Source organism: Pollicipes pollicipes, unplaced genomic scaffold (genome assembly GCF_011947565.3).
Source record: "Pollicipes pollicipes isolate AB1234 unplaced genomic scaffold, Ppol_2.1 Scaffold_7231;HRSCAF=8579_pilon_pilon_pilon, whole genome shotgun sequence".
NCBI lineage: Eukaryota > Metazoa > Arthropoda > Thecostraca > Pollicipedomorpha > Pollicipedidae > Pollicipes > Pollicipes pollicipes.
The window spans coordinates 10,189,142-10,210,175 of NW_023597034.1; the positions used below are offsets into that span (position 1 = coordinate 10,189,142).

Here is a 21,034-nt window from a genome sequence, read left to right on the forward strand (position 1 = left end):
CAGGTTCTTTGCTCTGTAGAGGGTAAGCCGTGTTTCCCGACACAAGGTATTCACGGCGTATTTCTCCAAGCCGATGAGTTATTGTAATGTCGTCTCGCCGGCCATCCAAAGCTGTTTGAAAACACGGTATTATATAATAGCATTATAGTCGTAACATATCTTTGTTTGATGTATTACGTCACACAAGTAAGGATTATGCGCCTCTTAGATTTCTGCTGCCTTCCCCTCCCCTTAGCTTGGGCAGTATCTACGATCGCTACCAACCAGACGTGACCAGACGTGACCTGACCTGACGCCGGGCGGTCGCCTTTCAGACACGGAGAACATTCGGTTCGTGTTCGCCGCCGTCAAGGACACCATTCTCCAGCTGAACCTGAAGGAATACAACCTGGTGTAGGCGGCGCCGCGCCGTCCACGAGCTAGTCATTGCTGAGCCAACGGAGCTTGCGTCGGGCGAGGACGGACTATGCTTTGCGCTTTCACATCTGGGTGACTGGGGCGAGGGCTTCACTGGACGGGCGCTGGCGCGGACCTCCGCTGACCTGGTGTGACGGACCGCACGGGTAGGCCGCGTGCGCGCGCGCGCTCGCCTACGCCGCGGCCGCCGGCTGCCCACTCTTGTTTTCACACCATTCCGTAATGCAGAGGCCGCGAGAGTTGAGCGCGAGTGCACAAGTGTAGTTTTATCGAGGCGGGCGGCGGGTGCCGTCCCCGCTGAGCGCCGGTTGGCTGGTCTCTCGTCCAGGCGCGCCCCGATTGGTTGAATTTGATCCCCTGTTGCTGATTGGTCAGTCTCGTCCAGCGCGCATGTCGGTTGATTGGTCTCGCTCTATTGCGCGCGTGCTCACTGGCAGTCGTCTGCGTCAATCGACGCCGACGCCGCGATTGGTGTTCAATCCGGCGCGGATTCGACGCGCTGCGGGCGGCGCGCGCCGACTCGGCCGGCAGAGGGCCGCCGCCTGCTGTCGCGCCCGGCCGGGCTGGGGCCGCGTTTCGTTTTTCTGTGTGCCAAATGTGCTTCAGTTCTCCCTGTGCTCCGTGCGGCAGGCGGCGGTGGGTGGGCGCCGGCGCCGCGCGTGCTGTCGGCGCCACGCCGCTCGGCCGCCGGCGCCGGCGGCGCCACGTTACCGTCACCGCCTCCGGAGTACAGAAACGCCATCGAGTCCCGGAATTGCGGCCGTTCTACAGAGGTTTGATTATCAGCCCGATGCCTTCCTTGTTTTTTAAGATTTGTTTATTTATATGTTGTGCGTCCGTGATCGTGGAGTGGCGGTCTGCGAGCGTCGCCGGGCGTGGCGGAGTCTGCACAACACACCCGCACACCGCTGGCCGCCCGGCCGACGCCGGCCGGCGCCAGAGCCGCCCGCCGACGCCAGCCGGCGGCCAGGCCGGCGCCTGGCGCGCGCGGGTACACAGGGGCTGCGTGCGCGCGCGAGTGTGATAGGGAGGAGGGCGACCGGCGGCGCCCGGGGCCCCCCGCGCCGGGCGCCGCTGTCGCCCGGCTGTCTCAACCAAATATAGCCACTGTGCTCGTCCATTATTCCCCCTTTTGTAACTTGCAACTTGTTTGGTTACTGTAATACGGTTTTGTATAACTGGTACATATATATCTGTGTTGCATATGTACATTACTACGTGTACGCACACGTATGCACACGCGGGCGGTGGCGGCGGACGCGTGGGCGGACGGGGCGCGACCAACGGCGGCGCGCGCCGCTGGCCGCGCCCCCGGCCCCGCACCAAGCCGCGCTCGGCCCGGGACCCGCTGCGCAGCGTCTCCCCCCGCGCAGGTCGGCCCAGCGGACCACCGGGCCCCGGGCCGCGCGCAGCCGCGTCCCCGTCGGCCGCACCGCCCCCCCCCCCCCCCCCCCCCCGGACGAGCTCGGCTCGCGTCCGCGCACACGGACGCCGGCGCGCGCGCGGACTGGACGGCCGCGCGCCACGCCCACCGGCGCGCTACCACATGCTGGCAACATTATCGTATTGTTAGCTGCCAAGCTTTGTAACTACCTACTATGGAGGGTCTGTGTTTAAGAAAATTAATATTTATTGGACGTGTGTTTTGGTGCAGAGGATGAGAACGCGAGGACGGCAGCGACGGCAAAAAAGAAAACTGCGATGCAGTATGTGCAGTCGGGCTCCTGGGAGCTGTTGAGAGTTGGGAGTGAGTTTTATCAAGCAGCGCGGGGTCGATGGCTACATTGTGACGTTAAGAAGCTGTGGTGACAGATGCAGCGCTGTTGGAATCGCGGATGCTCACTATCATGTGGTGCGGAGCCGACGGCGACAGTGTAACGCTCATCCCAGTCCAGGTCGCCGATTAAGTAACACAGCACTGAAGTCTCGCAGCGCCCGTGTCAGCGCACGCTCACAAAGCCAGTCTATTGTTCTACGACGAGCGTAACGAAGAAACGCGGGTTGCCGTGCGGATTTCTGCGGATCTGTCGAAGGGCATCCTCCAGTGCGTCTGACCCGCGGCCTGTGGAAGGTTAGCTCAGATGGAAGCTGCGGCGGTCCAAATTACATGGGATCGACGCGAGGCTACTGGCGCATTTTGCCAGCGTGGTGCTCCGGCATAATTGACTAAAATCCCTTTTCAAAATTAATTTTACATATGTGTGAGCTTGTTCTCGGCGCAGTATTCAGTCACGAGCGGAATGACCGGCATTGGGCAGTTCTGGGTATTTGTTCAATAAGTTCTGTTCCATAGAATTCCGATGTCATTGTAGACAAACGTTGCTATCGTTATGGTGGTCCTTAGTCTCAAAGAGAGGATCTAACTTTTTGTGCTTTTCACTTGTTACATCAGACACATACAATTTCATCAGTAACATCACTTCTCGAAATCCTCAACACCTCGCCATATGACCAACGTAGTCGGTGCGCTATAAAGCCCAAATCATCATCATCCCCTTCTCAATACCTCACAACTTTGATTTGAAGTAGCCGACCTTGCAGGAGAATCTCATTTGACGCCCTGCTAGCCAGTATGAAATAAATGCATTTCGTTTGCCTTGCCCATTTGTTTTGTGTAATAAATGCTACCACAGCTTGAAGCATTCGATAAAAGCAAAAACATATGGGAACATAAAGCTATCTCGCGAATTCAGCGAGCCGTTACACTTTGGATTAGATATCCGCTATGACGTTTACCCCGATGGTTCTTTAGAGCACACTGGCTCTAAGGACGGAAGTATTTCCACGATCCATGTGGCGCAATGGTTCAAACTTCAGCCAGTGTACTCCTTGGTAACAGGCCCTTACCCGTTTGGCCAATGACAAATGTTATTTTACTCGAACCGGTAGTGTACACGGCGGTCGTCATGACAACGGTAGTCCCATCTGCAGACGGGAGGCGCAATGCTGTTACGAGACGTTGACAGCGTTATTTGGGCTCGAAAATGATAAAATTGAAGCCCTTATTATGTCTTGACTGCTGCAATGGTAGTACCCAATACCTTTATTAGACGTGACTAGTCTTAAGGTTTCACCAAAGTATGTTTTTTGAAACATGCCCCAAGGGTGGGACACTCCCTTTAACCACAACCCTAGATTAAAAACAGGTTATCAGTTCCTGGGTCATCTGAGGGAACGCGGGACCTTCTGGGCGATAAGCTAGAGTTCCTACGGCAGACACCATCTACGTGGAGGCTGGTGGACCCGCGGCGAGATTTCGGCTTAGGGCACCGAAATGCGTCGCCTACGGAGACGTGATTAGCAAGCTTATAACAGTAGCCGCATAGCGGCGCTAGTGACCGAATAGAGGGCAGCACAAGTTGGTGCGCAGGTCACCAGCCGGTTAAGTCTGGACCAGGTGCCATCTCCGACCAACAATGCCGGCATGCCCGGCGGGCTAGTCAGGAATATTCTGACTAAGCATTGGGCAAACGGTATTAACCTCTAAGACCAATCCTGCAGTTGCGATGTCCGCGAAGACAGCTGCAGCTATATTGTAATTATCAGATAAGTAATCAGGTTGCTTTGGATTTCGCCCAAATCTTCCACAGCGTTAGATATTGCGCTATTGGGCACGGGAAGCGGGCATTGGCTACTTAACGAGTTTTCTAACACCAACATTTGTCTGAATGGTATATGGTAAATGGGGAATTCTGCTGTGGGGCCTCTAATAACCCGAGAACCGTCGGTGGTGGATCCCAAAACTCATGTTCTGAATCAACGTCCAGATCGGACCTCCTACACGGTGGTCCGAGTACCGGCGGACTATAAATACTTTTGCGGCGCCAGGAAACCTGCCCATATGGCTAGCATTGGTGACGGTCAGCTCCGTGTGATTTGAAAGCTATCGGAGCAGCGAAGAATATCGACTGCAGCGTGTTAATCGATTGCATACCTGCCTAGGGGTGAAGAGGCAGGTAGAACGTTGGCCAGAATTGAACAGGAACGGTGCTCACAAACACAAATTAGCTATTATTACATGACGAGGTTCCTGTGCGACCTTTTCGGCGTGGCGATAAATTACAGCGTTACAAATAGTAAGTGATTTGTAGAGTATCAGTAATCATCTCAACCCAAATGTGTGCACACTGAAACGACCACAAAACAGCAGGGTGCTTCGCCATTCAACTCACACAATTTGGCAACGGCGAGATCCAGAGCTCAGGCAGCCTAGTCAAGCTCCCATCTGGCAAAAACGTGCAATTTGTCGACGGCCTCATGGCCAAGGCCTTCCCGATTTGGAAGAATAGTACCAAGAAGACACGGCATGCTCATTGAGCAGGTCATTGTGGTGGCAAAAAACCTTGCCCCTGCATTCAACTCAAAGTTACTGGAGAAGCAGCGCGAAGCGAGAAAAGGACGTGCACGTCGGTGGGCATTGCTCCAAACCCAGAGGAGGCTGCGAACTACCCGTGTGAGCTTCCCATAGACCTGGAGCCACTGGGACGGGTGAGAAAAGGACGTGCTTGTCAGTGGGCATTGCTCCAAACCCAGAGGAGGCTGTGAACTACCCGTGTGAGCTTCCCATCGACCTGGAGCCAATAGGACTCCCATCACGCGGGGTTTGGCGGTGCGTCCACCATGCTCCTGCGAAACCTGGGTCCCGAGCTTTGCAATGGCGACCATCATGCCAGACAAGGCCGAGGGAGCGAAGGCCTTCATCCCAAGATTGCTGTTCATCCCATCTGACATGCCGTTCGAGCTCAAACGGATGCATGCTGAGCCACAGCCTGATCGCGCCGGTGTTGTCCTGGGGTTAGCGTAACGTTGGCTGCCCCAGACCCCAGGGAGATTAGCCGACCCTGATGCAGGCGAACAAGACCAAGACGGTGGTGTAAAGGAGAGCGCTGCAGTCATAAGCATTCCTGGTACAGGAAGTCAGCAGCAGCGGCGTCGGAATGCATCGGTATCCAGTCCGCTCTCGCCCGTCGCCATCTTGCGCCGTGTGTGACCTCGGCTACTCAGCGCCCGGTCTCTCCTGTGCCGGGCATGGTCCGGCCGGGCGGCGGACCGTACTGTACCTCGGATGCTAATCTTCAGTCATAAAACTGAAGGCAGCTATCTCAATTTGCTCGTTTGCTGTATACATTTTTCCAGGGTACCGCACAGACAGTGCTAAATAATGCAAAAAACATGACAAAATGGCACATAAGACGGAACTTTGGGACCGTACAAGCTACAAATGGTGAGGATGTTTTACCCTTTTTATAGTTGTTTTATAGGCCAGTTGTAACAACGACCGTTTGTACAGATTTTGTATGCATTGTATTCAAACCCATAGGCCACGGCACGTAGGCCTAGTACATAGATATTTCTGCCTCATTCGATTTTGCAACGAATATTCCGAAGTTGAATGACGTTGTAGGAAGTCACCCTCTACCAACATTTAAACATCGTTTGGACGGCAAGTCCTATCGGTCTAAGGATCTTATTTAAAGCTAAATTCAAGCAGGTGAGGTGGTAAGATTAGTGTCAAGGATGTGTGCGGTGCCTGAGGTACGCCAGCCTTGAGGGGCTCTTGTAGCTCTTTGTTGACCTGATGTCCGTATGTCTCTATGTTTTTCATAATCACGACACAAATTTACTGAACGATTTTTTATTACAACATTGTTGTGTTCTCATTTATTGTAACATTGTTATGTTTTCATTTATCGTAACATTATGTTTTCTGAAACATGGCCTGCGCCTGCAATGCCCACAAAAACCTGACGAAAAAGTTCCTGGGCGTGCGCTGCGTGTTTTCCGACCGTAGCTCAAGGGCACGGTCGGCTGAAGGCTGGGGAGTAGGCGTGACGTCACTGTGACGTCGGCTGGCGTCCAGCTCCCGGCCGGCGTACATTATGGCCTGCCCGGAGACCCCCGCTACGCTGCGTCTCGCCCTGGATGCGGCGGTAAGGTAAGGAACACTCTCTGGGTCGGGCGGCCGACGCGCGATAGCTAATGAGCTCAGCTGATTTTCTCACATGTTAACATGGACAGCAGAGTGAACACCTTTTTCCCGTTTACTTCACAGGATGATTTCAACAAACTTGTCGTCCACTGCAGCAAACCAGCTTCAACCTATCTTCAGTGTTTCACTAACATAAACATTTTAGATACGTTTCGGGTGAACGACCCAAGACACACGAGCGATAAAAGAGCGGGCAACTTGAACGTCTGGAAGTCACCTGTAAGTACTGACAAGCGTCCCTAAACCTACCGGTTTCACCGTTGAATGCCAGAACGCATGCTGGCACAACACTGTTTAGACCTATTTGAGCTTCCCAAACCTATTTGTATCTAGCGCCTTTGCGAACCCGAAGGACAGTCTCCGGAGTGCGTGTCCCCGGTAACCGTGGGGGGATATTTCACAAACCCCATAGATGTCACCATCGATTCGGATCGTGCTTTTTCAGCAACGCTTTGCACGCACACAGTTGGGACGCACTGCCGCTGTCTGCTCCCCAACAACCAGCGATCAGACCGTTGGCTGCTACTGTTATGCTAAAAATGGCAATTCGGGGACCTGATTGGCATTAAAATAGCGTGAATGAATATGACACACAGGCCACACCATGTCAGACACTGTTGGGGCTAATGTTTTATTCAACGTGTTTCTTTAACATGAAATGCGCGATAACATCCACGTGTCTATAAACCAAACGCAAAACCTAGCTATCTGGGTCTGGCGAAGACGCCTCCCCGAATCTTGGGATCTTAAGATAATCAGGGTTTTTAGTTATCCGGCCGGATTTTTATCCACGTTGTTGGGATCTTTCTATAGGTGCTGTTAGTGGTTGTCTTAAAAACGGTAAAAATACATAACAATTCCTCCCCTTTATAGCTTGTGAGATCATGGGCGTTCGCCTCAGAAGCCATTTTGCCATGCTCGTTGCATTGTTTACGACTATGATGAAATGTTAAGTCCGGATTAGCTCCATACCACTCAGAACTGCAATATCTGCGTGCATAAAAAGTGTAATAAAATCCAACGACACCCACATATGCGCATGAATATTGATTACAGCTCATGTCTTCACGAATTTTAGGTAATAACCGCTGCTTTTTATCACAACGTGTGCAAAGAAATTACTCCGTGTAGATCAGGCTGCAAAATTTTCAGTTGAAAAAAGGGCTTTGTTGGCATGTTAACGTATTGTTACAGACGTTAGAACAAATCGGTATAGACCTGAGTTACACTAGTATCATGAAATTGCACGTGGCAAGATGCCCCCCGCTTTCAGGTGACAATCTGTCGTCGCTTGTGTGACCATCTTAGCCTTCCTTAAAACCATTACAAACTAAAATTTCTGTAATATAACACGACAAGAAAAGTTGTGCGATGAGAGAAAAGAGAAGCTTTGCGCACAAAACGAGCTGTGCAATGTCGGCAAGTGACAAGATTGTCATGCGTCACGTTAAAACGGGTGCTGTCTGGCGTCAAAATCACGGCTGTCACGTCATTGGCTTTCCTGTCACCACACATCAGATGGACCCAAAAAATCACGACCGTGGTCAGTTGTCTGTTATCTATAGCGCGAAGACCAATGTCACTGCCAGGCTATTATGCCGCACGTGTTTAGAGGGAAGGTATGATTACAGGCTCGCATGGTACGAACTACATCCAGGGAAAAGCAGCAAACGACGACGGCGCTGCAAACACGTTGTTATCTATTATATGTTGTGCTCCGGTTAAATTTAGCGAGGCCATAACTCAGTGGCAGGAGGCAGGCTAAACTGATATCACAGCAACATATGTATTGATTAAATGTACACGTACCGCTACGCCTCTCAACCTGTTTCAGTAGTTAACCAATAAGTGAACCATATTAAATAGTTAATGAAATTGAGTATATGGGTTGTAAATAATCATTCAACTGATTCAGACTATCAATGAAATAATCAAACTGAACAGCAATCCTTAAGGTGCGTTTAGCACGAACCCTGCGTCTCCACGCGAGCCACGCGTCCAATACTGACGGCATTCGCGTCCGTGGCCACATGCGAGGCTGTGGGACGGCTCGGGGACCACCGCCGGCCGCCGCCCGGGGAGCGATCTGCGCCGCACCGCCTCCCGAGGACGCCCTGCCGACGGCGGCGACGCCTCGGCCCGCTCCGGTGGCGTGACGCCAGATGGGCGGCCGATTGACCTTGTGCCGAGCACTCAATAGCCGCCGGGACGCGCCACGAACGGAGCGCGCGGCACCGTGGGTCACGAGGCAGTCACGGCAGACTCGGGCCGCGCCCATGCCGCCTGTTTCGCGCGCGCGCGTCTGGGCAGGTGCCATGCGCTGCTTTGAGACGCTGTCCCAGTGTGTGACCTGTCACACAGCGTTGGGAGTGGTGAATTCGAATTCGGAATTATCCGCTTGTTGGTATCCGTGTGCTTGCTCGATAGCGTGTTACACGTCTGCAGTGATTTGTGCTGGTACCGTCAAACAAATCACTGCACCAGTGTCCGTGCCGGATGCGTCGGCGCACCGGACGAATGTCGTCACGTGACCTCGACGTCGCCTTGTCGACGCTCTCCGCCCTAGACGTCAGCCACTGTCTCCGGGAGCCAGCAGATAATAATGTTGCATGCCGGAGTCTCTGTAGCGACCTTGGTGCAGGGGCACACCACGGACGCTGGCTTCGCCCGACTGCGGGACGAGACCGGAGTCGCTGGGGCGACCTTGGTGCAGGGGCACACCACGGACGCTGGCTTCGCCCGGCTGCGGGACGAGATCGGAGTCGCTGGAGCGGCCTTGGTGCAGGGGCACCACACCACGGACGCTGGCTTCGCCCGGCTGCGGGACGAGACCGGAGTCGCTGGAGCGATCTTGGTGCAGGGGCACAGCACGAACGCTGGCTTCGCCCGGCTGCGAGACGAGACCGGAGTCGCTGGGGCGGCCTTGGTGCAGGGGCACACCACGGACGCTGGCTTCGCCCGACTGCGGGGCGAGACCGGAGTCGCTGGGGCGACCTTGGTGCAGGGGCACACCACGGACGCTGGCTTCGCCCGGCTGCGGGACGGAACCGGAGTCGCTGGGGCGACCTTGGTGCAGGGGCACACCACAGACGCTGGCTTCACCCGGCTGCGGGACGGAACCGGAGTCGATCAAACTTCTAACAATGTCGCTGAACTTGGATAATTAGGCAGAGCAGGCAGTCGGTTGGCGAGGGGATCGCAGTCGCAGCTGGCACCGGAAGCCGCCGCCAAAATGGCACTCCGGCGAGGAGAGGAAGGCCGGGAATAGATGAACCTAGTGAACCTCGTGAAGCCTGGTGACGCTTGGCACCTGGCAGAACAATGTGTCTGGTAGAGGAGACGATGTTTGGTCTGAGAGGTGGACGCCTGGCTGTCTGGTCGTCGTGTTCTCGTCTGTTCCATTTGCATTCTAAGGGTCCCGCTCGGAAGCAAGGAAAAATTCGATCACCGTGATCACGGTGCTGATGCAACCGATAGATAGCCTAAAGCGCGAAACCCCATGCGCTTCATTGCATGCCTACGCGACGCAGTTGGCTATCTGGCTACCGACATGTGTAATACATCGCATGTCGTCTGAAGCTGGGCATTTTACGACTTACGTCAGTTCGTCCCTCTCTTGAGTTCGCACAGCCGGCAGCCTCATCTGGACACATTCAAACGCGTCGCCCTCCTCATCGCCCGAGCCGAGCCGGGCCTCTCCGCCCTGAACGTCCCCCCTTACCCCCCCCCCCGCACAGTGGGCCCGGGCCGGGCTGCCGCGCGGCTCCGGCCAGGCCGGACCGCCTCTCGGCTGCGGCCGGCGGCGGCTGTCGTCCCGTGCTGACCCGGCCATCCATCGCCGGGCCGGGCGTGCCGTGTAGCCGCGGGACAGCCATGGCCGTCAGGCGCAGTTCGGGCTGCATTATTGAGGTGACCCACGCGCCGTGTGGGCCGCACAGCCGGCCGCCCGACCGGCCGGCTGTCATCCGGCCGGCGCGGCCAGCGCCGCTTTCGGGGGCGACGGCGACACCGCCGTTCGATGACGCCGACAGTCATGGCAGTTTGGCGTGTGCTGATGGGGTCGGAGTGTTCTTGTACACTTTGGAGGGGTCGTGGTGTATTGGCTGTTGTCAACATTGCTCTACGAGGCGACTCGCTGATGCTTTATCGTCAGTATGTCTCTGTATGTATTTTTCTGTGTTGACCTCGCATTCCCTAGGCTGGGTGCGAAGCGTCGCGATCACTCACACCAAATGCCTTATCGACCGGCGATACCAAGGCCGGCAACTCACGACTTCCGGCACCCAGACAGGGCCGAACGCTGAGTGCAGGGACGGAAGCGAACGCTCTTCCAACTGAACTACGGCTGCTGCGGGGTCCGGATGCTCCCACTCCCGCCTGCCGTCCGTGATCGCAGTTTCGCTGAACGCAGCTTAGTGTTGGGTATTCCGCCGCCATGTGTGAATGCGGACATCACGCCCGGTGATTGGTCAGCAATTGTGTTTATGCTGACGCACGTACAATCAAGGAAGGCGACAAGAAAATCGAGGACCCGAGTTATGGCAGGACGTCAACATGACACGAAATCAGTGCCCTTACCTGAGCTCCTGGAAAAGGATTTTCGGTGATCGTGTGGACTTCGCCGCTTATGTCGCTGAGGGCGTGCTGCATTACAGTACAGACGAGCGGTCAGGACACCGTGCTCGGCATTGCATTGTGGGATGTTCCTGACAGTATATCATACTTTATGTTTTAAACACGCATCACGCATACATGCAAATAATCTCAAGCCAACACACATCACGACGTATCCAAAACGCTCGACTGGTTACAAAACCGTTTTCTAAAAAAGCTTGTTCTAAACGTTTTCTAAAAAAAAAATGTTCCTCGCAAGTGCAGTGAACCACTAGTGATTGTGAGTTCACAATATGGATATAACCTGAAAGCCCGTGGCCGCGTCTTTTTCTGCGCTGGCGAATGGGATTAATCAGAAGCAGTCTGAACATCTCGTGTCTGAACTATGCTGGCAAGGAGTTCAAGCAATTTGCTCCTTCCACATATTCCGCGTACGAATACAATCCAAGAGAGTTGGCGTGGTTTGAAAGGCAACGACCAGTGCCGGCCTGCCGTCTCGTACGTCATGCGCCTGTGTTCCTTTTGATATTTGTCAGAAACACTCTTGAATCTTACACCCACCTGGTTGGGCCACTGCGTGCCCAATGCAGCTCATTTATTTCACAGCATGGAAGTGTCCAGCGTGTGGAGGTCGACACAAGCCGCAGCGAAACACCAGTACTGGGCCCGACGCCGCAGCGAAACACCAGCGCTGACCCTGGCGCCGCGGCGAAACACCAGCGCTGGGCCCGGTGCTGCAGCGAAACACCAGCGCTGGGCCCGGCGCCGCAGCGAAACACCAGCGCTGGGCCCGACGCCGCAGCGAAACACCAGCGCTGGGCCTGGTGCCGTGGTGAAACACCAGCGCTGGGCCCGGCGCCGTGGTGAAACACCAGCGCTTGGCCTGGCGCTGCAGCGAAACAACCAGCGCTGGGGCCCGGTGCCGTGGTGAAACACCAGCGCTGGGCCCGGCGCCGCAGCGAAACACCAGCGCTGGCCCTGGCGCCGCAGCGAAACACCAGCGCTGGGCCCGGCGCCGCAGCGAAACACCAGCGCTGGGCCCGGCGCCGCAGCGAAACACCAGCGCTGACCCCGGCGCCGCAGCGAAACACCAGCGCTGACCCCGGCGCCGCAGCGAAACACCAGCGCTGGGCCCGGTGCCGTGGTGAAACACCAGCGCTGACCCCGGCGCCGCAGCGAAACACCAGCGCTGGGCCCGGCGCCGCAGCGAAACACCAGCGCTGACCCTGGCGCCGCAGCGAAACATCAGCGCTGGGCCCGGCGCCGCAGCGAAACACCAGCGTTGGGCCCGGCGCCGTGGTGAAAGACCAGTGCTGGGCCCGGCGCCGCAGCGATAGGCGCCTGACCAAATCTCTCAGTCCGACCCGTGATTATCACCGGAAGCACAGCCCCAGCCCCCGAGGCACGCTTGAATTAGCTCGCAGCTCCGAGAAACAACCCGCTTATTTGCATAGCAATTGCAATTGAGGATCTCGCGAGCCGACGATGCGACGCGTGGCTTATGGACGAGGGAAAAGCGCCATGAAATGAGTTGTTTAAGATCTTCGGCCTTGTCTAAGCCGTTAAAACCGAAACTGCGGTTTCTGGACACGTTGTTGCGAACGCCTGCCGGTGATTTAGTTCAGCTGTAAACAGTGAACGTCCAATGCCCACGCGAGCGGAGACTCAATCAACTCAAGAGGAACGCGACGCTTGCGACCACTTTGGTCTGAGCTCGAACGCGTATGTTATTATCCCGGCCACTCCATGCATCACTGGGGAATGTTTGATGCTCTGAAAAAACTCTTAACGTACAGGAAAGGTCCGAGCGAGCTTTTTAATTTTGTGACAGTAAAACTACCCTCCGAATTTACAGAGCCTCTCGCTCAAGCTTTGGAGCCAGCACGTCTCCTGCGGATGTCCGGATGTCGCGGCATTCAGGGGCATCCGCTTGAATATGAGCGAGCCGTTGGTGGAAATGTGTCGCACACTTGTAGAGCCGTTTAGAGTTCCTTCCACGTGAGAGACGAGCCTCAGTGCTGCGCGCGGGAAGCCCCAGACATGGTGGGATTAGGCGGTCTCCTCGTGCCTCGCACTGGGTCCTAGCTCTGAGCATGGATACACCGCGAAAAAATGCATACACAAGGCACACAACATCCCTACATCTAGGCATACACCGCACGCGACTCAGCACATGTGCATTCATAGAAATTTGCGGAAGCTTTTCATAGTGGACACATGAAAACCACAATTTACGATGCTCCCCCATTTATCCAGAATCCAGCCAAGAATTCAGCCAAGGTCCGCAGTATGCCGTTACACGCAACAATCTGGTGATGTCTGAAATGTCCCTTCAGATTCATCGTCGCAAGTGTGGAACGGCCGTGACAACTGACGTTAGTTATGCCACTGCAAGGAGTTGCTAATGCATAATACATCGGAACATACTTGCTACAATGGTGACGGCGCCGTAGAATACGGCAGCAGCACTATTGATCAAGCATGCTTTACGGCGTTTGACAAGACAGACTGCTGCGGGAGGCGCCATAGATGGCGCTTCGGATTTAGTGGCGCCAAATAAATTATCGAGCCTCATTGTCCTGCCGTGACGCAAAAGGCAGCGGTGCTGAATTCCCGGTTTCATTTACTCTGGCATGGCTTCGGCAAAGCGCATTTTCGTACCTGCCTAATAAATCAGGTCGTGGCTTTTGGACCGGGCCATCTTTCAGTTTCTGTTCTTTGAAAAGGCTTCACAAATGGTGCCACGCATGGGCCCAACGGTAAGCTGAATCAATGAATTCTTGCACGACCGGTCGACCCATAGTGCGTGCATGATGTTGATCATTGTACAGTGAAAACCAGCTTTTTTTGCCAGCATTTGCACGGACCGACATTCAATGCAAGGCTCCATCGAAGAGTGAATGCAGAAATCCAATGACATTTTAAAGTGTCGTCGGATTTCTGTGCACATGTGTGCCCTTGAACATGCTGACATCATACTAATAATTGAAAGCGCGCTGACACATTCCTTCGGCTGATATCGTCTAATGTTGGCCAGTTTGCTTCAACTTTCCGACGGGATGCTCAAAGTTCTGACGCTGTTAGCATGTAATGTGTGGATAGTTGACCGGGGAGCCGGCCTTTCAACTGAACTCGCGCTAATTGGACTCAGCCTACGCGCGCTTGCGCCCGCCACATGACATTTTGCCTCGCCGCTCTCGTAGACACCATGCAAACCTTCCGTTGCCTTCACTTTTGAACCTTGCCGTCGTCCGCCATGAGCGCTGACAAGTCTGACTAGAAGCCGCTGAGTCTACATCACGCTCTCAGTCTCTCCGTATCTGTTGACACAGCTTGCCCGGTTTTGCACCCGAGGATATGTTCTATTGACCTCTTTTATCAATAGCCGCCGCGGCCGACAAAACTCAAAGCGGCCACGCGCGCGATCCACGCCCTTCTTGCGCGTGGCCGGCGGCAGCCACTCCGCGTCGGAGTGCGGCTCGGAAGCAGAAGTCAGCGTGCAAGAGCGGCGCGCGGGCTCCGGCACGTCTGAATCGATACGGCGCAGCGTCTCGACCAGCGCTCTCGTCTCGGCCAGCTCGTGGCCGCCGGAGACGGGCGGCGGCGCGGCCGAGCTCGCGCGGCACGCCGCACCGGACGGCCGCCGTCGCGCGCGGGGCGTCGGTGCCGACGGGCGGACGACGCGGGTGGTCGGCGAGCCGACGCGACGACGGGCCACCGGCCGCTGCCGGAGGAGCAGGCCCGTCGCGCAGCACCATGATCTGATCGCGTCGGTTGAGTATCGCCGCGGGCGTTCGAGAGAGGCAGAGGGTGGGGGAAGGCAGTGCGCCAGGTGTGGTGGGGGTCGCGCTTCCGTTAGGGGGGGAGGGAGAGGCCCAAGGTCTTGCGCTGGGCTGTGGAGAGAGTGGTGCCAGGCAATAAGACCCCTAGGGCAGGTGTTCTGTGTGATAGGAGTCTCGCACGCTAATTGGTAAGCAGGAGGCACACGCCTGCTGCGCTAAACAACGAATTCTTCCTGCATACTTACCCAAACGAAAATTCAGCGCATCTATACATATGTGCCCAGGCGCACAACTTCCTAAGGGGCGGTCATAGTAAGACTCCTTTTCAAGGTGAATCAATTTATTTTCGTGCATCACTACGGGCTTGGGTTAAACATTCCCGAAACGCGATTGGCACTGGCCCTCCCCTTCCCCACAGTCCCTACGTCAATGCGGTCGGAGGCTGCAGAACAGCGGCGCATCAAGCGGAGGAGTAAGACTCACAGTGGGTCTTATTCAGCAGCTGTACCGCCGGGCTGGGTGATACCGCCCGAGAGCTGGTCGCACATCGAGGGTCCCACCAGGCCTTTTACCACATGGAGGGTGCCGTCCGAGAGCCGTGCCACACCGAGGTACCACCCCAGATATGTACTATGCAGAGAGCTCCATCCATGATGAAACGTTGGGGAGACTCCAGTCGGGACCCTCCGAACCTTCCTCTCATTCGGGGAATGCTGCTGAGGATAGGACATCTGTTGTGAACATCTTTAGGTGCGTGGTCGCCGCCGTGCGTGACCGCGGCGGGTGCGCGTGCCACACCGTGTTGATTAGTGCCGGCCAGGGTAACCTCCATCAATGATCACCGACGGCAGCAGCGCCGGAGTTAGATTGAGCCTTGAGCATAGCCCCAACTCCAGCCAACGATGGCAGGCAGGGAAAGTTGGAGTGATGTGAGAGCCATAGCAAATTGGTCGGGTCAACAGGAGGCCTTGCCCCGGAGTTATCCCTCCGAGCTAAAGCAAATTGGTCGGGTCGGCAGGAGGCCTTGCCCCGGAGTTATCCCTCCGAGCTAAAGCAAATTGGTCGGGTCGGCAGGGGGCCTTGCCCCGGAGTTATCCCTCCGAGCTAAAGCAAATTGGGTCGGGTCAGCAGGAGGGCTTTCCCCGGAGCAATGTTTCTTGCACATGTTCATCTCTGGTACCACCAATTTTACACAATCATTGACAGAATAGCACTTCCTGGTCTTGGAAGCAAAGCTGGCGTTAGTGTTAATGTCAGATGCACCCGAAGCTCAAGGAACAGTGCCCGCAAATTGCGGGAAACGCTGGCATGGAACCTTCTAAGTCACTACCGACGCTTTCACATGCATTTGCCCCATCAGCCTCCAATTCTAGTGGCGCCATTGACACCGGAACGATACCAATGCTTTGCACTGCTGATGTCTTATATCATCATCATTTTTGGCGAGGACGGGTTCTAGATCTTTTTATTTCGTGTGAAAAAAGGCATGCACTATCGACGGGCTCCTTAGCTCGAGGAGATTCATTGTTCCAAACCCATTTCAGTTTTGCCAAAATTAGTACACACGTTGCCGTGATGGAATTCAGTGGTCTGTTGCGGGAAGCACGAAATTATGGCCCACACGTGATCCACGTCATCATTGAACTTCTGCGAAGACGTAACAATAAGAGCGCAATGCAGTGACATTGTATGGCTTGTGATTACACGGACCAAAAATGCGCCACAATGAGGCGCGCTCTTTTGCTGCCTCAGCTAGGGAAAAAGCTCGTCAGGCAAACCATTGCCGTTAATAAGATTGGTTGGCTGCAAATCTTGCATCCAAACCTATCGAATCAGCTGACCTCCGCCTGCGCCAGTGAGGCTGAATGCCATATTGGAGTAGTCCTGGCGCTATTGATGCAGCCGCGTCTTTCCCCCAGCAGCGCGTCTGAAGCTGGCAGCTGGTGAGTTACGGCGTGCCGTCACGACCGGCCGGGCTCGGCAGCTTTTATTGAGGTCCGGCAGATCACGTTATACATTCATGCCGTGTGGGTCCTCTATACACGTCCGCAGGGCACACCTCTCTCCCCTCGCCCACTTCTCGTTTGTTCTCCCCAATTGCATCCTTAAAAAATCAGTCGCACGCTTATGACGGTCTAGAAATGATTTTGTTTCGTTTAAGGTGACGGTTCTCACTGCACTGACCTCGTGGCCCCCGGTGCAGCACACCAGTGCGATGTGCTTTTGATGTTACCGACATTGGCTACATTGCCTATTTGCCAGTGACATCATTACCTACACGTTGTATGCCATGCTGGCACTGTTGTAGTTCTAGCAGCCAGCCTGTCACTTGCATTATTAAAATCACAGCTTTCGGTCGCGCCGCCACCGCAAAAAGGCATCCTGATCACATAACACCTGACAACTTGTCATATCCTGATGCCTGAATCACTTGGCAGTGCAGCTGCTAGCATGTCAGACCAGTCGCGGTCGTTTTTATCACAATGCTGCTATTGTAGCCCATTGCCGGTGAACGTCGGCTGAGAGCATCAGCCGCTGACGGCGTCGCCGCACAGCCGACGCCGCAGCGGACGCTCTGTAGCGGGTATCATCATCGGTGACCACTCCCTGGCGTTCCGTTTTTGGCCGCCGCGGGCCTCCTGGGACCACTGTTGGCTGACGCTCTTGCCCAGAGGGACTCGAGAAAATTAAGCTCAATTCGTTTCCGGGAAATCGGGAATCCAGAGCCGGCACGGTCTTGGTTTGTTGGATTTGGGTGCACGGATGTCTGCTTTTGTGGTGGGTGGCGTTGCGTGAAATTGTCGCCTGGAATTGCATCCAATGTACCTACACCAATAAGTTTACTCAGTCATGTAGGGTAGCTAAGTTCGGAAGCAGAATGCGACACAGGCGTGCAACAAATCTCCTTAGATAAGTTCGGCAGTCTGAGTTAATGAACCGTCAGTATAATTAATTGTACAACACAAAGTGCTCTACTTTCTTGACTGACATGCCAAATGTCATATTTTACCAATTTCAGCTAAGTTCTCGGGCCTATCGCACAGGTGTTTCTTGCAATGGTTTCTTCCATTTCAGTCCACTAGATGGATGACGCACCCAATGCAATGACCACCCGAAAGGAACGCCCGCCGCATCCTGCGCGTTGAAGCCGGCTTTCCGTCTGTTGTTTTGAACGCGCACAGTTACCATTTCGGTGTGGTGGCTGGCTTTGTGCGAAGCCAATATGTGTCCGACGATCTTAATGCAAGAGACACGACACGGTCCGAAGGTGGCCAGACTCGGCAACGGCCCCGATCCCACAATAACTGCACCCGGCCGGCCACGGCAGTGGTGACGTCACGAAGCGCTGTTGCGAGGAGTCGCTGCGTCCGTTCCGTTTGCTAGCGTGGTCACGAGACGAGCGCACACTGTCCGTGTCCAGTTTTACCGTCCCCGGAGAATCGTCCACAGCAGCGCGATGCCGCGGGTCGGAAGGGACTTCGAAAGCGTGCGCATGGTACGTAAAGCCGTCTTAGACACTGTCAACGAGGCTCCACAACACGTTCTGGGGCTCACTTGCCGACCGGTTCATCGGGCGGCGCTGTTTCCAACTGCTGACGCCGTGCGGGTGGGACGCCGCCGTGATGTGGCGTCGTTGGATCAGAGGCGCCCCGCTGTGGGTGTTAATTTCTAGCCTAATGGTGGGGCGGTGTCAGCAGTCGAACGCGCCGCCGGCGAGAGGAGCGCGTCCCAGCCGAGGCTCGGAGCGGCCTGCGTGGATGGGCAGGGAGGAAGAAGAGATGTGACAGGGGGATGTTAGGGCAGGAGAGCATTTGATTGAGACTGTTGCCTGTTTGTCGGGGTGTCGAGATAGCTCCGTGGGAGGGGGTGTGTTCGGGAAAGTGATGGTTAAACATGGACGGGAAAGAAGGCGGCGCCATGACACGTGACGCGATTACGTGATTGACAGCCGTTGGCAGGAAGCTGATGGAAACAAGACATCACCGTCAGGCGTGGTGTTTAAGCAGGAAGGTAGGGTGATGGGGCTAGAGACAGAGGCGGAGGCAGGGAGAGTGAACGACAGAGTGAGCGAGACGGAGAGACAGGAGCGGGCGTGTGGTCGGACATCGACATTTCGGGGGCGAATATCGTGATAAGGCATGCCACGATGAGACTGCAGAAACAAATGGCACCCGGTCTGCTACTCGCTTAGACCTGACCCGTGTTCTTACTCCGCCAGTAAAATGGGCGCTGCCAGAGTCTCTTAATGACTCCGGCAGTGAGCCGAGCGCGTAGGGGCCCGGCACCCGAGCAGGAGCACGCGAATCAGCGACCAGCTCTAGAGCTATTCCAATTGCGGAGACACCGCTTTTCCAGCGGCACTCCCCGGAGGTCGTGACCTTTGATCGCGCGGTTCAGTCGTCTCTCGGTTGCCTGGAGCCGATGGCGAGCGTGGGCGGTACTTTGGCTTAATGTTTGATGTATGCTGCTCTGCTCCGGCCATTGCTTCGGCAATGAAGCCTAAACACACTGTGTAATGACAAATGCGCCGATCGACAAGAAAACATGGACGCAGTCATTGCGGGCGGCACGAAACATTACCGGCGCTGTCAGAAATAGCCGAGGCGGAAGGCCAACCGAAGCACGGTCGTGCCGCGGCTGTAAACGCCGCCGCCGCCGCCGTCCTCGGCGGTGCCTCAAGCTGTGCCATCGTCCTTCGGCATACGGCTCTTAAGTCGTGCTGAGTTTCGATATGCGCTCGTCCCTCTGGAAATGAGTACCACGACAGATGTTTCCATCCTAGTTTGAGAGGGATGTTAAGCTTCATGGGCTTTACAGCGTATATCCCTCGACAGCTACACCTCATGCGCAATTCATATGTCAGATTTGGAATGGTCAATGCAATCTAGAGTCTTGCTTTGTTCGTGAAGAGGCTTCGTGCCGAATTATGACTATGGATAGACTTTTCTTAAAGCATCTTTATATTGCACCGCTTCTGATGACAGAGGGGTTTAGTCCAATAACTTCTGAGAAGCGAAATCCTGACAAAAATGCATGACACGCTGCTGACCTTCACACCCTTCCTCCTTGTCGTGGCTTTTCTTGAGACCCGGCCGTCTGGACATTCATCGCTTTTGCTGCTGCTCAATTTTGACCATTCTTTGCCTTGGATGAGCTTGAAGTCCACATGACCGCTCGTAGATCTTTAAGCGACAGGCCGCTAGCCTCTGCCGTGAAGAGACGTACAGATACTGAAAATGACGTCGGCAGCAAAGCTATCAGTATGCATGTGTCTTGTTAACCGGCTTTCCATTCTCATCTTCATCTTCTGACCACTGTTCCTTTCGTGACCCCGGCGTGTAATGGGCTGATATTCAGAAGCGAACCTGTGCAGTTTGAAAGCTTTATGTAACAACTTGCCCTCCATTTATTCGCTAGCCAATCTGCATTTTCTTACGGTAGTGTCACTCGTGTGCAAAAAAGCAGTGCAAACGCGTAACCCATTTCATATTCACTACGGAACTCTGGATGTGCTATGGCCAACATGCATGATCATTTACTGCTGATGCTACTTCATCAGGGCAAAATATGGACATCAATAGATAAGATATGCACCAGGGCTACTAATTATGTCTGGCCACATAACAGTGACATCAAACTAACAAGCTTGAAAAGCCGGCATAACCGACATGGACTCTCCAACACAAGTGGATTTGGACTCCAAGTGACCTGACCACATCTCCTTCCGCGAACAGTGACATAAAGAGTCGAGCGCGCGGAAGCGGATTGGGTGCAGGCCGGTGAGCCTCAGATTTTCACAAATTTACATGGACCACATGGAAGTTCACTGGAACGAAATTAGCAAAAATGACTGTCGCCCCGCCTCCGCCCTGTCAGAACCTTCGTTGCCCTACAAACTCATGGAACATGTCTCGTCTGCCATTATTGCATCGCGTCTAGCCGCCAAGAAAAATCGCAGCGACGTGATGAACAAACACCGACATGCCGATGATGTCGTCCGTCTGAGCCACTGACCGCGGCGGCTCTTGCGCCGTGGGGCGGGGCCCGGCGGCGGCGCGTCTCCGGGGCTTCGGCCACGCTTTCTCCCTGATTGGGTATGGCCGGTCGGCGGGGACAGCGTCGGCACGCGATGACGGCATCGGAGACGCGCCCGGCCGCCGGTCGCGGCCGCTTCGGCGGCATCGACGCGCGCCACAATGGTGACAGGTGCCGCGACTCCCACCAGCGAGGC

General features: G+C 55.2%; 1 protein-coding gene across 2 annotated transcripts in view; it reads left to right on the top strand.

Annotated features, from left to right (window-relative positions):
- LOC119109329 (guanine nucleotide-binding protein G(q) subunit alpha) overlaps window positions 1-21,034 on the top strand; it is a 43,927-nt gene that overhangs the window by 17,311 nt on the left and 5,582 nt on the right. The window contains exon 8 of one of the 2 annotated variants that reach the window (XM_037232938.1): window positions 315-1,382. The exons of the other annotated variant lie outside the window; for it this stretch is intronic. Coding sequence (XP_037088833.1) covers window positions 315-397 — 83 coding nt within the window. The 3' untranslated portion in view covers window positions 398-1,382. Of the gene's footprint in view, window positions 1-314; window positions 1,383-21,034 lie in introns of those variants that run through there. 2 annotated transcript variants of the gene reach the window in all.